The sequence below is a fragment of the Ischnura elegans genome, chromosome 1 (assembly GCF_921293095.1).
Source record: "Ischnura elegans chromosome 1, ioIscEleg1.1, whole genome shotgun sequence".
Classification (NCBI taxonomy): domain Eukaryota; kingdom Metazoa; phylum Arthropoda; class Insecta; order Odonata; family Coenagrionidae; genus Ischnura; species Ischnura elegans.
Window position 1 is genome coordinate 50,167,621 of NC_060246.1, and position 15,656 is coordinate 50,183,276.

Below are 15,656 nucleotides of genomic sequence, written 5' to 3' on the forward strand. Positions count from 1 at the left end.
TACTTGTCAATGTGAAAAATCGATTCCGATTCCAGTAGTACTTCGAACCACAAATTTAAATATGACCGCGTTTCCAGCAGTCATTTGAATTTTCGCGCCGCGTTATCGTAACAACAAAAAACATTATCTTCTAGGGATTTGCGAGTACTCGAAAGTTCGAGTAGAGTCGAGTAGTTGGTACTTTTATGCGCTTAAGTAGTTGGTACTCGACTCGAGCATTTCGAGTAGCATTGCAAATGTCGAGTCGAGTAAGTTACGGTTACACGGCTTTCGAGGCTAGTAGGTCCAGCAATCTGCCGACAGGAAGTGCTATCATGAAACTCATGTAATAATACAGTTTTTAAAGCCGATAAGTCATTCCAATGTCTTGGCTTGGTAGTTTTAGCTTGCTGTACACTCTACAGTTGTCGACGTGGGCGCCGAATACCTGTACGCCAGCCGCGGCGGCCGATCGTCTTTCGACCCGGCGCACACCGCGGTGCACCGGTCCGAAATCGGAAAAAGCTGGAATCAAGTCCAAAATCACCTTATTGGGAATAGAGGCTTGAAACTTAGCGTAAATAATCATAAATCATTACCAGATATACACTTATATGCCATTTTACCTAAATACGACGCTTTAGTGATGATATAGTGGCCCAAACAAGACCAACTTTTCAAAACCACGCGCGATCTCGTTAATCCTCGAAAATTTTTAAATTTATCCAGGTGGTGTTGCGTTGGTATGATTTTAATGGAATAAAAAACGCAATATTCCTTACACTTGGTGCTTTTTCTATACTTCTAATGACTTTTGAAGATTTTGGCTTTCATCTGTCTGGTTTTACAACGCCAAATGGTCGACCCGTTTTTCACTTGAAATTTGACATAAAGTAGAAACTATCTTTCGTTTGCGAAAAATTTAACTCGGAAAATTTGAACCACAATATATAGTAGGGATTTCTAAAAAGTACTAAGCAGAAATCTTGGAAAAACACTTTTGAGAAGAAGGAAAAAAGAGCGATTTTTTAATCGCGCGTCAAGGCTGAGCTACACGCCGTGGAACTCGGTAACTGAGGCCGATTTTTCAAGTTTTTTTAAACTTAAGTCTTGAAAATCGTCATTCAAAGCACGGAAAATTGTCTTCATTGACTTAAAAAACTAAAATGAGGGTGTTAAAAAGGGTTATATATAGATCGACTTGACCATTTAACGCATTACTCGAGTGAAAATACTAAGGATTGGACCCACCCACGCGTAAGAAATATGGCTCGGGTATTGAAGTAAAGTGAAGAGATTAATTCGGCATGCTTAAGAGAGAGGAAAATGAACTGTTTCCTCGAAAGGCAACAGCCGATACCCTTTTTCCCTCTCCACCTTCGCAAAGGTGAGTCGTGCAGAAGGCAGAGTTTTCACATCACAAGGCATCTTTTAGCCTTTTTTAATACTGCGTCCGTCCAATGTGATATTCATTTGTAGCGTTTAGTTTCTTTCTTGAACTTAAAAAAGCAAGAGTTTTAAGGCTGATTAAACGACGTGAGAAGTTAGGTATTTTTGGCTCTACAAAACTAAAGCTAAGTTCTTCAGTTCATTTGCTTAGGCAACTTGAGTTCCATGAGGTTTCAAGATCCACAAAGATCAATGATATACTTCAAGTTTCCGAAATCTTGCATATTTAGGGAGGAAAGTACTTTCCCAGTCACACAATTATGTAGCAAAAGGCAATTTTCTGCAGGCAGTAATACTGTGACATGGAGACATCAAAACCTGCTGGCTGAGCATGAGCATGTTGGTTTTTCTGCTTGAGAATTTGTAAGGGCCAAATATTACACGATTCATATAAGCAGTATTTAATCTTAATTATAACTGTGAATATGACTTTACTCTGGGCTCTCCCTTGTATTTATAAGTGGTCTTTTTCTTGGAGCCTATTTCGTCAGAATCGATGGAATCGGTATCGGTAGAATCGGAATCGAAATGTCAGAATCGGAATCGGGATCGGAATCGATAAAATTTTGGAATCGACCCATCACTAATTAAAACTGAAAAAAAATTATATCAATTTTCAATGCCTCGTCGCGAATCATTGCATAAGTTACACAAAGAGCTTCTGCTCTGCATTAGCGCACAAATTCGACGATATTTTCCTCTAATTCTTTGAATCTGCCGCATCGAGACCCCCGAAATGACTTCCGCGATGTATTAGCGCTTTGCTAGCGCTGTAAATACTATGATTTACGGCGTATTCTGCAACGGCTATTTTTAAATTGGCATCGAAACTCCGTCTTTGAAGGCCTCTAATCTGCGGCAGGATTGATCCTCATCTTTCTACTTGATCCATCACCTCACTGTTGAACGTAAAATTATTTTTAATAAAGAAAATATCGCTGAAATAATTGCGAAACATTATGCGACGTAATTTATCGATCCTATTTACCCTGACGAATTGAAGATATTCCTCAATAAATTGATTACACTTTCGATGCTGAGTCGCTGTATTTCGATCAAATGCAGTAATGCCGGCGCTTCTGGTTTAAAGTCGTCGATTATTGCGCCTTTTCAGAAACAAATGCATCACCTATCGCGCATTCTTGTCCTGCGAAGGCGGTAGAGGCAGTGGTTGTAAACACGAACCGCACGGGCACATGGACGTATAGTAGCTACGGACGCAATGAAATGCTAAATCGTCACGAAAGGTTCACTTTATCTGTGTATTTTTCGCAATTACCGTATATCTCCGAATATAGTCCCCCCTTTTTTTCCAAAAATGGCCGCGGAAAAGTAAGGGGGGGGGGACTATAATAGAGTGTAATCCAGTTTAGCATACTAAAGGTGACCATAAAGTTATAAATAACGGCATAATGGCTAATGTTCTCGTAGTCTTTCTATTTGAGTATATTTATGAGGATTATAATCGGAGATATGAGTAAATACTGTCACGTTTTACCGGAAATTAATACAATTTTTACCACAAATGTTGTAAAGATACGATTCTTCCGATTCAAATAGCATATCGAATATGCGTTTTCACGGAATCCATCGGGTAGCCGTTAATTTTTCTTGGAAAAGTATTGTTAGAATAATTCAATCGATACTGATCACTTAATGACGCAAAACAGTAAATAATTAAAATGAAAACTAAACACACTATCATGACATCAATCGAACACTAGAATTGAATCAATAGTATATGTACCCGTCGCTCATTTAATAGTTACACGATTTAAATAATTGCGAAAAATAAACAGATAAAGTGAACTTTTCGTGACGATTTAGCATTTCATTGCGTCCGTAGCTACTATACGCGTCCATGTGCCCGTGCGGTTCGTGTTTACAACCACTGCCTTTACCGCCTTCGCAGGACAAGAATGCGCAATAGGTGATGCATTTGTTTCTGAAAAGGCGCAATAATCGACGACTTTAAACCAGAAGCGCCGGCATTACTGCATTTGATCGAAATCCAGCGACTCAGCATCGAAAGTGTGATAAATTTATTGAGGAATATATTCAATTCGCCAGGGTAAGTAGGATCGATAAATTACGTCACATAACGTTTCGCAATTATTTCCGCGATATTTTCTTTATTAAAAATAATTTTACGTTCAACAGTGAGGTGATGGATCAAGTAGAAAGATGAGGATCAATCCTGCGGCAGATTAGAGGCCATCAACGACGGAGTTTCGATGCCAATTTAAAAATAGCCGTTGCAGAATACGCCGTAAATCATAGTATTCACAACGCCTGCAAAGCGCTAATACATCGCGGAAGTCATTTCGGGGGTCTCGATGCGGCAGATTCAAAGAATTAGAGGAAAATATCGTCGAATTTGTGCGCAAATGCAGAGCAGAAGCTCTTTGTGTAACTTAAGCAATGATTCGCGACGAGGCATTGAAAATTGATATAATATTTTTTTCAGTTTTAATGTTTGTTGGAAAGTTTATTTCTTAATTTTATTACTTTGATATTTGTAAGTCCTGTAGTTTAATTATTTTGCTTAGCAGGCATTTTATGGCAATATTTTTATAATGTTTATAATTTATTTAACACAATTTTATTTAGATTTCCTAAATTCTTCAGGTCACTTGGATTTGTGATGACTTGATGGGTGTGTTACACTGGATCTAAGGAAGTTTCAGGGCCAAATGCAATACTGTTTATGGGATTTAAGTTAAAGCTTATGTATTGACATTGTCTGTAGTCATTTGGAAATCAAAAATATTAATAATTTGAGAATGTTTAAAAAATACAATAGCCTTGGATACTTAAAATTTTTCTCATTTCTTCATTACATCTGGTTAAGGAACTATAAATTACTGTTACATGCAATGGATCACAACATGTTTTAGGTATCGTTATTTTGTTGTGATAGAAAATATGAAACATTTGTTCTTAATCTTCACAGAAAATAATATTTTTTATCGACTCTAGAATCTTAACTTGCTAACCACAGAAAAATTGCCTTCCTTTGCATTTTAAAATTTTTCCCAAAACTGAGGTCTTAAAATTGGGGGGGGGGGACTATATTCGGAGATATACGGTATTTAAATCGTGTAGTTATTAAATGAGCGATGGGTACATATACTATTGATTCAATTCTAGTGTTCGATTAATGTAATGATAGTGTGTGTTTAGTTTTCATTTTAATTTTTTACTGTTTTGCGTCATTAAGTGATCAGTGTCGATTGAATTATTATAACAATACTTTTCCAAGAAAAATTAGCGGCTACCCGATGGATTCCGTGAAAACGCATATTCGATATGCTATTTGAATCGGAATAATCGTATCTGTACAACATTTGTGGTAAAAATTGTCTTAATTTCCGGTAAAACGTGGCAGTATTTACTAATATCTCCGATTATAATCCTCATAAATATACTCAAATAGAAAGACTACGAGAACATTAGCCATTATGCCGTTATTTATTACTTTATGGTCACCTTTAGTATGCTAAATTGGATTACACTCGATTATAGTCCCCCCCCCTTACTTTTCCGCGGCCATTTTTGGAAAAAAAGGGGGGACTATATTCGGAGATATACGGTACCGTAAGTTGGGGCGAGTTCGGACTCTTTTTTTACATATAAATGCGATTTACGCATCGAAAAACTTGTCAAAATGCGTGAAAATCGAAATTTAAAATCCTTAATCCTTTGAAAATACTAAGCAAATGAATCATAAGATATTGTCTTAGATTTAACTTCGAAAAATGATCAATAACACCATTCGAACAAGCCTCACGTTTTGGGGCGAGTTCGGACGCATGCGAGTTGTTAGCGTTAATGTTGTTGTGAACGAAATATTTTTCTTAAAACATGTTAATTTATTAAAAATATTACTTTCTACTTATCTTGGTGATGTTAAACAGCAACTATGAGCTTTTATTTTTATTTTACTATCAGCAAATTTGTTGAAATTGAAAAGCGAATCGCATATCTCGCGAGCGTTGCATTGATAGATGTGCACTAACATATGGTGGCATTTCGTGTCAATTTTATACATTAAATACAGACGGAGTTTTAATTTAACTCTTTGGTATGAAATAAGTATCATTGAAACAAGAAATTTCTTTAGGTTAAACTCTCAATTGGACCGAATAGCTCAGGTTAAATTCCGAGGCCTCGAAATGGTTGTTGATGAAAACGGAAATGAAAAAATTTACAATAATATCAATTTTTCACCAGTTTTAATAATGAATTTTTAATGACAATCAGATACAAAATTTGACATATTAATCGACATCATTAACATCAATTAAAGAACTAAAAACGAAGCGGCCCCTTCGCAAGTCCCTTGGCGGAGCAAGCTGACGAACAATTTGCGATTTTCCCACTATGCACTCGTCAGCAACATCTGGAAACCTGAAATAAGTTTCCTTCGCTGTATTTTTTTTTCGAAGGCACTGCACACGGATTTTTTTGTTGGAGCAGACTTCAATCACTTTCCCTACAAACAGCCTATCTCGTTTATTGGTCCCAAATTTTAATAACACGAACGAATTTTCTGTGAGAGAGCCGGGAATTTCAAAATCGACTTCATTGTTGACATGCGATGCCAAAACCTCATCAACAGACAGATTTTTCTCTGAGGAAATGTCAACCACATCATCACAAACAGATTCATTTTTAATTTCAGCACTCACACTTTTTCCTGCTTCAACATTTAGTTTCTTCCCCCGCGATTTTCTACCCTCTGGTGTTTCTGCGCGGGATGATGCTAACATCTCCAGAAATGCGTTGGACCAAGCATCGGAGGCTGCGTCAGAATTTTCCTTTGGATTTAAAGAGGGGACCTTACTAATGACTCGACTTTTGTCGAATGGAAAAATTCCCGTGGCTCTAAACCCTGCACAAATATTGGGAGACAATGAAGATCCCATGGACTCAAAGGCAGACTTTAATAACCTGGGGAACTCACTTTTCGGAAGAACGCCACGATTTTTGCGCTTCCACTGGTCTAAACATTTTCGCCATGCAATTTTGAGAGGTCTAAAAAAAGCTACATCGAGGGGCTGGCATAAATGGGTCGAATTAGGTGGAAGCATGACAAAGTCTATTCCCATTTCTTCACACTTCCTAATTACTTCCACCGAGAGGTGACTCGATAGATTGTCCCCAATCATAACTTTCGGCCCCTGCCTGTTTTTGAAGAATGGCACGCACGTCGTGGTGAACCAGTCTTCGAAGGTTGTGATGTCAAACCATCCACTAATATTCCTATTGAACCTCGATCCCTCAATGCCGCCTTCTACCCAGGTAGGATACAAGTGAACGGCTTTATATACCGTGTATGGGGGTAAAAGTTCCCCGCTCGCTGATGCGGCGATCATTACAGAAACACTCGTTTTGCTGGTGTCCTTAATCACTGACGGATGTTTCTCCCCCCTCTTAACAATCACCCGGGACTTTCCAGGATCGTCACTGAAATTAGTCTCATCGTAGTTGACAATATTTTCCGGAGGAACACCATTTAAAACCACCTCTAAATTATTAAAGTATTTTTCCAGAACTTCCCTTGTCACTGCTGCGCGGACTCTCTTAATGTTCTCTCCCAAACGCACGGTGAGTTCCCGCCGTCTTGACAAGAAACCACAAACCCATTCCATTCCCGGAAAGTTGTCTTTAAAAACTTTTTCTTTTCGTCCCATCCTGTTCAGGTATTCCCGAACGACTAACCTTAAGTCTATTGCTCGCAAGGGAATGCCCCACTCGGCACATTTGAGAATCCCTTGCGCTAGCTGGTCCTCTTCCTTGGCGGATAAAACCGTTTGTCCTCCAGATTTCTTTGGGTGTTTATCCTTCAATATGTCGTGAACTGTGGATTTTGGCACTCCAAACTCCTTGCAGGCCCCCCGAAGACTCATTCTTCCAGATTTCACAGCCTTCTCAATTTGTTGGTTGTCGTGTCCGTGTGAGCGCCGGCCTCCAACGACCCTTGCGTAATTTCTCACCATTCTGCCCTCGGAGCTAGGTGCATGAAATCAAATAACGCGCTCTAATAAATAGAGTATTCGAAATATTTACACGAAATTTTTCACACTTAATGAGAAATAGCACAGCTTTTGGAGGAATTGAGTATTATTACATTCAGAAGTACTTACCAAAGAGGAGAGATGTTTCTTTTCGCCGGTAAGATTTTTCACTCTAATGTTGCACTGCAAACTAATCGGATGAACTGCGACCAAAAGCGACAGATCCATCGCTTTTATAGGTAATATGATACATTGTACCTTTCTTTGTCTTAAAGCCATGATTACAGTGTATTACAAAGCGAAAGTCGGAAGGAAATACAATGTAAGCATCAGCCGGCGCGATCGTCCGGACTCGCCCCGCGTGTCCGAACTTGCCCCAACTTACAGTATATTAGCTAAATTTTCATCAGCGTGAGAAATTTTTGCTTGAATGTTAAGCTGATCTACGTAATAATCAATTTCATCCAATAGATAATCTAATCAGCAAAAACATCACCCTAAAGAGATCTGTTCTCAGCATCAGTTCTGGGCACTGTCTCTTGGTTCATCATCCTTCTTTAGCACTTTAATATTCTAAATTAACAGTTGTTCGCTCCCAACTCAGGACTATTAAATGCGTGGAGATAAAGGTAATTGACAGGACAGACCTTGCGAGCCCAGATGCTGGGGAGTGAAATTGTATGCTTGGGAGAGCAATAAAAGAAGGAAAGAGACACAGGTGTTCAACTCATTCTCTACCAGCAGGATCCTTCCTACGTTGAGGGATGAACTGTCTACGACATGTTGGCAGGAGAGAGTTGTCTGGCCAATTGTTCTGTTGATGACTCACTCTCAACTTCTCTCTACTTCTCTCACCCTGTCATCACTAGTAGTGGCAACCTGTGCAAAATGCAAAAAAGTGAAAACAATCCAATACACACTGAAGCAATGGAAAGAAAACTAAATGGGGAACCACCAGACATTCCACTCACCAGTGAATTGGCCTAATTGACACAAATACAAGACCAAAGTTTGATGAAGTTGTTTTGATTACAAAATCTCGTTTCCAAAATGAATGAAAATATCCTATACCACAAACTTGGCAAGTGCACTAATTTAATTAAGTGCCAAGTTAGTTGGCCAAAAACAGTCCAGGCCAGGATCAGCTTGACTGCATGGCCCATTTTCCATTTTGTAGGAGAGAAATTTGTTTTTTTTTTTTTTTTTTGAATAAGGAGTAAGTCCCTGAGATAAGTATTTGGTGAACCTTTGAACCACTTGGCATGTTGCTGCAAACTGTTCAAGTATTCCCTGGATCAACATCGCCAAAAATATAGAATGATGTGCTCAATGAGTTAAGAGAGAAATGTCAACTTCAATAACTTTTTCGGGCAATGCTACTTAGGGGTGGCCAATCAAAGAATGGCCAGTAGTTAAACAATCAACCTCCAAAAAGTCAGTGGGCAGAGGGGTAAGAGGTCGTACATTTATAATTTCCTCTATTTTACAAAATAACAAATAAAATCCCCCAAAACCCAAGACTTGGTTCTTACACATCTCATATAAGTTATGCTTTTAAGATTTGATTGCAGCTTCCCATAAGCCTTTAAATTAAGGGGCAGAGGTTGAATTTCCATAAAATTCCCTCCTCGGTGAATGAGAAAGAAACGTGTTTGAGAGAATATGACCTTGTGATGATATAGTTCTGAAAGAAGTCTGTTCACACTGATGAAGTTGGTGACAGAAAATATAATGGAGTGAATGCTGTGCTGAGTGATAAAACACTGAAAGGTGGGAAGGAATGCTGGAGTGGGCAAATAAGTCACTAATTCTAAATGGACGAGTGAAAAGGCAAAAACTAAAAGTATGCCTTAAAATGCGAAGCATTGTCTGGTACTAGTCTCACATAAGATTTTTACCTGGGGCAGAATTCTGTACACGGATACCGACGATCGTCGGTCGCACCGATAGAAATGTGATTCACAAAACCCCGCTACCGACAGATTGTCGGTGCAACCGACAAATTCGTGACGTAATGCTTTTGTCGGTACGAAAGTGGCACCCGCACGCGAGGCTAGGTGCCTCGACCAATCATATTTCTCCTTTGTTTGCATTAAACAAATGAGGCTCCGAAAACGCCATCTGTTATTCGTCAGCCCGCGAAGAAGTTAAAAAGAGTTGATCACTGCTTTGTGAAATATTTACGATGTTTAATCACTCTGCGAACACAATTTCTTACTCCCGTTGGTGCGATGTGGCTTGTATTCCGAGATTTTGCTGTATTTACCATCGGATTTTTTCTAGCCCAAGTAAAAAAGCCTTTATATTCAAGGATTCAACGGTCGTTGATAGAACAACATTAAACAAATGAGGCTCCGAAAATGCCATCTGTTATTCGTCAGCCCGCGAAGAAGTTAAAAAGAGTTGATCACTGCTTTGTGAAATATTTACGATGTTTAATCACTCTGCGAACACAATTTCTTACTCCCGTTGGTGCGATGTGGCTTGTATTCCGAGATTTTGCTGTATTTACCATCGGATTTTTTCTAGCCCAAGTAAAAAAGCTTTTATATTCAAGGATTCAACGGTCGTTGATAGAACAACATTAGGTGCTCAATGTATTGGAATTTTCAAGTATAATTGTCTTGAAGAGGACTTTGTCTGCTACATAATTGTTCACCTACGCTTATTATAATTGTATTCTTGGGATTAGCAGTGACGAAATTATTTTTATTAGTATTGTAACAATGTACCTTCATCTTGAGCCACGGCTTGTTTACATCGTTTGCCTCATTGTTCGCCGTAAGTCCGATACTTCCACAAGGGTAATTATTTAATTAGAAAACATTTTTGTCGCTTGAATTCACATTTTGGGCTATTTAAAATACATTCGTTGAGAAAAACACCGAGATTCCGCGGATGTCACGGAAGGTATCATCGCGTCAAGTGTTGTGATTGTGAACTTGAGTGACATACTTTACGCTATCTATTTGGAAGTGTTAACTTTTGCATTTTGATACCATTTGTGTGTTATTTGAAACTTTGCGTTGATATGACTTTGACTAAATATGCTTGATCAGTGTTAATTTGTGATATACCGTTGGAAGTATGAAGGTTTTCTCGTGTTGAAATTAAATTTTTGTAGTTTTATGATGAATAATTCATTAAATGTTTCCTTGTTTCGTGCAATCATTCTTTTTATTTGCCCCTTTCTACCGATGAAATACACGGTACGTACCTACTCAGTGCTCTTATAGTAATAATGAAAATCTATCTTGAAGTCCCGTACGGTGTTTGGTTAGTATGGTGAAGTAAATTCAGCACTAATTTTACGGGAAGTTTTGTGCACCGGTAACGACGTCAAAGAGTGAGAGGAGTTAAGTGATGCCATTTATATTCTTCTAAAATATAGTAGCAATATGCTTTTTCTATTTCGTCGTTGCTGTCTGATGCTCTCAAGAGTACTTACGAATGTAGGAGAGTTATTTTCATTATAAACCCCATTCTCAGACGCTCACATAGGGTATTGAAGTTAATATAAAAGTGAACGAAATGTCCACGTATATATTTCATTGAAAGTGCATCAATAGGCATTCGTTTTTATTGAAAATATAAATTATTTTCGGATCCAAACTTTACGAATCAACAATAGATACCTATCGTGTCTTGTTGTGAGTAATTTAAAAGCAAAGCAATACGTTACATACTTAAAATTACGGAATATTTATAATGTAAAATACCTTACGCTATTGGAACGCATAATGTAATATACGTTTAACATTGGCAAAGTTAAATACTGCTCCCACTATGTAAATTTTACGTTTCAAGTGTTTAATCAATCATTTTTATTATAAATAACATACAATTAGAGCACTTCCATGGATCTAGCGTCGTAGATTATGATTTAAAATCGTCAGCTTAGGCCGAAAAGTGTAAACAAAAGTCCGCCATGTTGCTAAAAATTTGTCGGTAGGTCCTACCGAGCGTTTTGAAATCGTCGGTATGTACCGACGGGTTTACCGACAACTGTCGGTGGGATAACGACAATCGTCGGTAAAACGTGTCACCTGAATCGCTCGTACCGAGACTTATCGGTAGGACCGGCTTACCGACACCGACAATCGTCGGTACGGTGTACAGAATTCCGCCCCAGGTTTCCTATAGGAGATATTTGTCGCTTAATTTCACGAATTTAGATTTTTTTCAGTGACCATCACCACGGTGCAAAATCACGTAAAGAAAATTCTACCGACCAAAGCATAATATAATCCTTTAACTATAAGCAGAGGCTACATACATGCGACACCTCGTAAATCAAAGCTATAATTTGGGAAATTGTGAGACCTTGCAGCCAGTTATTCGATAACGCGAAGTCTTTTCGAGTCATCCTGAACGCCTTTCCTTCTTCCGTGAGTCACATTCCGCGAGTTCACTCCTTTGCCTCCCCTCCTGGCCCTCCCTTCCACAGCACACAGGCCCTACCCTCAACAGCAACACCGCCAGCCGCCCGGTCACACGTTTTCTTAGCTGCTTGATTTTGAGGTCGCATCGTTGTTCTTTCTTTTTGCATTTTTTTGTGGTGTGATGGAAGAGTCTAGCCAGCCCCATGGGAAACGACGCGGTGGAAAAGAATAGAAGCGTTGGAAAAGGAAGACGTGCAACAAACAGACTTCTGCCAAATTAACATAAAATGATCAAAACAAATTTTTCCTATCTTTTGAGAAAATTGTCAGAAGTATATGTGTGCAGTTGCGTTTTGTTTTAAAATGAGTTATTTTTAATGATGCCATAAAAAGAATGAATATGTTTAGACTCCGTAGTATTGAAAATTTCTTTTCTATTGATAGTTTGTATTATTTTCTATTAAGCGATTTAAATGTTTTATTTTTCACCTATTGATAACATGGTTAGAGGAAAACATCATGTTTTTCACATTGCTATGCATAAGGTTTTACACCGCATTAAAAAAAAAATTTTCAACTTTAATTCTCAAAAGAGATATCTTGCACCAACCTGCCACCCCACCTCTCCTATCAAGTTATGTGCCTGAGTGTCTAACCACTCGATGCGGTGATAAGATGTGGAAATTTGTTCAACCTTAGTTATAGTTGAGGATATTTCACTGAAGATGAGACGACATTACAGTTTTCTACACTTGCATACATTGTAAATTCTATGTAAGTGTTATTTTTTTGATTTTTTTAATGTGAAAATTACGATTTTATTCATGAGATATATGTTACGGACTCAACGATTGCGCTGGCAAGTCAAAGCATTTCTTGGAAAGCACGTGGCTGCAAGGAAATAGCTTCTTATTCTTGGAGAGCCCATATCTTACCGCAATGCACCCGCATTTTGCTAACCACATTCTCCTAGGTCTCTCATAGCTCCCATTAGCTCAAACATAAGAAAGGGCTCATGAGTGGCAGTGGGCACTACCCTGCCTACCGCGTTAATCCCTTCTGTGACCATAAACCCTACCCCAGTCTTACGATTTTTATCTAGCTTTTAAAAAGTTTGCAACTCAAAGCATAGCTGTCCGTTTGTAGAAATTTTACTTATTGCTTTATTGCCTCGTTATACGAAGGGTTTTTGCCATTTTGATGATCGCTTCGCTTTGATACGGGTGATTTCTACGAGGTGGCTCTCACGGGGATTTCCACAAATGCTTCTTCCCAATTGATTGAAAAACATTCCTTTAACGATTTTACCGAGCAAATTAGTCAGCTTTTACTAGTGACTGCCAAGGGATCTCAGTGCTTGTGCTACGGAAGCGAAGAACCTAGGTTTATATTCCCTAGAGCGTGAGATTTCAGCATTTAGGATGAACTACCACTACTGGAGGATATCTCGCAACGATAAAAAGTTTCCTATGTTTTCCAAGATAAATATCTCACTGATTTCGTATGTTATATAATGCAGGGAATTATATTCTAATTTCGATTTTCATGTTTTAAGTATACCGGGACTAGCCACTCCGGTAGTTTCCAAAAATATCCACGGGAAAGAATGACGCCTCGGTAGCTTAATTGGCTAAAGCACTTGACCGGAAATAGGGGGATCGGGGTTCGAATCCCGGTCAAGGGGGATGATTTTTTTCTGTGTATATTTCATTCGATTTTCATCTTGGATGAAAATCTAATGAAATAATCTATCTTCTCAATAAGTTGAACTGGGAGCAGGAAGTGAGGACGAAGGAAATAATGCAGAATGTCATGAACAAATACTTTTTCAGTACGAATTTCCAGAAATGGGACGAATGCAAGAGAATCAGCTACAGGTTTGAAAAAAAACGTCGATGTTGGTTAGAGAAGGATATACCCAGCTGACATGCATAGTAATCTCCTTGAGACTCCTTGCACAGGTTGTTGCCTATTATTGTTTAACGTATTCGTATTGGCTTTACTTTCCTCCAAGGCGATTTTGTATCACTATTGCTATCTAATTCCTGGTTTTTCTGGGTAAAGTAGCAAAGAAAGGCCTAAGAAAGACTTTAAGAGGTCTAGTGATAGGTCTAACAATAAGAGCAGAAAAGTGACTGATTTGAGAAAGCAACAGCATCTGAGCTATCGCTAGCCACATCTGTGACACTGCGCTCACAAGGGAACGATGCGGCAGCGAAGATAATCGCGGAAATGACCACGACCACCCCCACCCTAGGGAAACGGACATTACAGAAATGGAGGAAAGTACCTACAACTCAAAATTAACTGATGCCAGAAGAAGCTCTTTTGCCGATTGTTGATTGCAATTTAACAAAATTTCTATCCAAAATTATTCTTAAGACTGCCAAGATCTGTGGCTACCAGCTTTATCCTAGTTATGAAAGGGCTAGACGAAAAAATCTTCATACCCAGAGGGGACATCAGTAGAAGAAAAAAATTTAAAGTGGACCTTCAAGGGCTTCTGAACCACACAGCCTTGCACACCATAGCATCGATGCCAATTCAGTGATGATCACGGGGTCAACTTTTCCCTTTAATGCAAATGAAAACTAGTTGTAGAGCTGGTGAATTTATTCTTTATGTTTTCTTTTGATTTAAATACTTTTGTTAATTTATAATTGTTCATATATAATTTCATGTTTTCCATTGCATTTTTCAAAGTACAAAATGCTTGCAAGGTGATTTCTGATCCCCTCCCCTTACTCTCCCTCGTGGCGATTCTGCTTCGGTCTCCATGTTCTGGCACTGCGGCTAGAGGGCTTCGAGAGCCGTTAAATTGGGAAATTCAAACGCTAGGGCACCCCCTTAATTTCAAAATAAATTCTCCTAAACATCATGTTATTGATACAGTGAGTTAAAGGAAAAAAGGCATTTCAGGCTATGTTCTCAACTTGGTAATTACCTATTAGGTAACATATACCTTTGGCAGCAATTGGTGTGTGTCAGAAATAAATTGAAATTACATATTTTTTTCATTGGAAATACAGTTACCAGAAATGGAAAAAAAGATAAAGAACTGGGTACATAATAACTCAATGGACTTGGTAGCATAAGAATGACATGCTCATATTTTTAATTGAATCATTAAATATCTGAAAACCCTTTCGTAAAGAGAAGAAATTTATATGTATTTTGAATTTTTATTCTTCCACGTTTCCAATGTGATGACTTTCAAAAATTATGTTGGTTATTGTTGTGTTGATATAAATCAATCAAACCTGCAGTATAGTATGGGAGTGGAGGCTTTTTGGAAAAAAATTCATTTATTTCATTTCAGAATTGTCTTTCGAGCTCATTCGACCATTATGACCACTCTGGCATAGGAGCACTGGCTAGTCAGCATATTCTTGGGACTCCGCCTGGTGTTCCAAGGCATCGGCAGCAAATGCAAATTTCAAGTTCTAGGTTAATCGAAGAAGCACGAGGCTCAAGTCCAGATTGTTTCTGGGATTCTCGTCAGGTAGGTAATTCTACCTGACTATCTTTCCTTCATCTATATAACAAGGCTGTTTTTTAAGTGAGGGCCGTTTTGTAGTATAAAATACCACTAAAATTATTTTTTTCAAAATTCTTTAATTTTTAGTATTTTCATACTTTTCTTTATATTTCCCCATGGTCACCTTGTTTGTTTAGGCACTTATCATGACTTAAAACTAAGTTTTGAAACCCCTCTTTAAAGAAGTTTGCCACCTGCCCTGACAACCAGGAGTTCAGGTGAGATCTTTTGTCTTTTGCTTTGAATGGCGCGTACGAGTTTGGCCAGGGTTGCACTGTAGGCTTCTGA

The 15,656-nt window shown here is 38.4% G+C and overlaps 2 protein-coding genes across 2 annotated transcripts in view; one reads left to right on the plus strand and one right to left on the minus strand.

Moving 5' to 3' along the window:
- LOC124159796 (cytoplasmic polyadenylation element-binding protein 1) overlaps nt 1–15,656 on the plus strand; it is a 90,192-nt gene that overhangs the window by 21,778 nt on the left and 52,758 nt on the right. Inside the window, exon 7 of the mRNA XM_046535715.1 lies at nt 15,150–15,332. Within this exon, the coding sequence (XP_046391671.1) occupies nt 15,150–15,332 (183 nt within the window). The remainder of the gene's footprint in view (nt 1–15,149; nt 15,333–15,656) is intronic.
- LOC124159806 (jerky protein homolog-like) lies at nt 5,624–7,637 on the minus strand. Its single transcript, XM_046535724.1, has 2 exons — nt 7,578–7,637; nt 5,624–7,443 (listed from the first exon to the last, which is right to left on the minus strand). The coding sequence occupies exon 2, from the start codon at nt 7,428–7,430 to the stop codon at nt 5,709–5,711; it is 1,722 nt and encodes a 573-aa protein (XP_046391680.1). The 5' UTR covers nt 7,431–7,443; nt 7,578–7,637; the 3' UTR covers nt 5,624–5,708.

Excerpts from the sequence above, each read along its gene's own strand:
- LOC124159806 (XM_046535724.1), bottom strand. The coding sequence starts at position 7,430 with ATGGTGAGAAATTACGCAAGGGTCGTTGGAGGCCGGCGCTCACACGGA.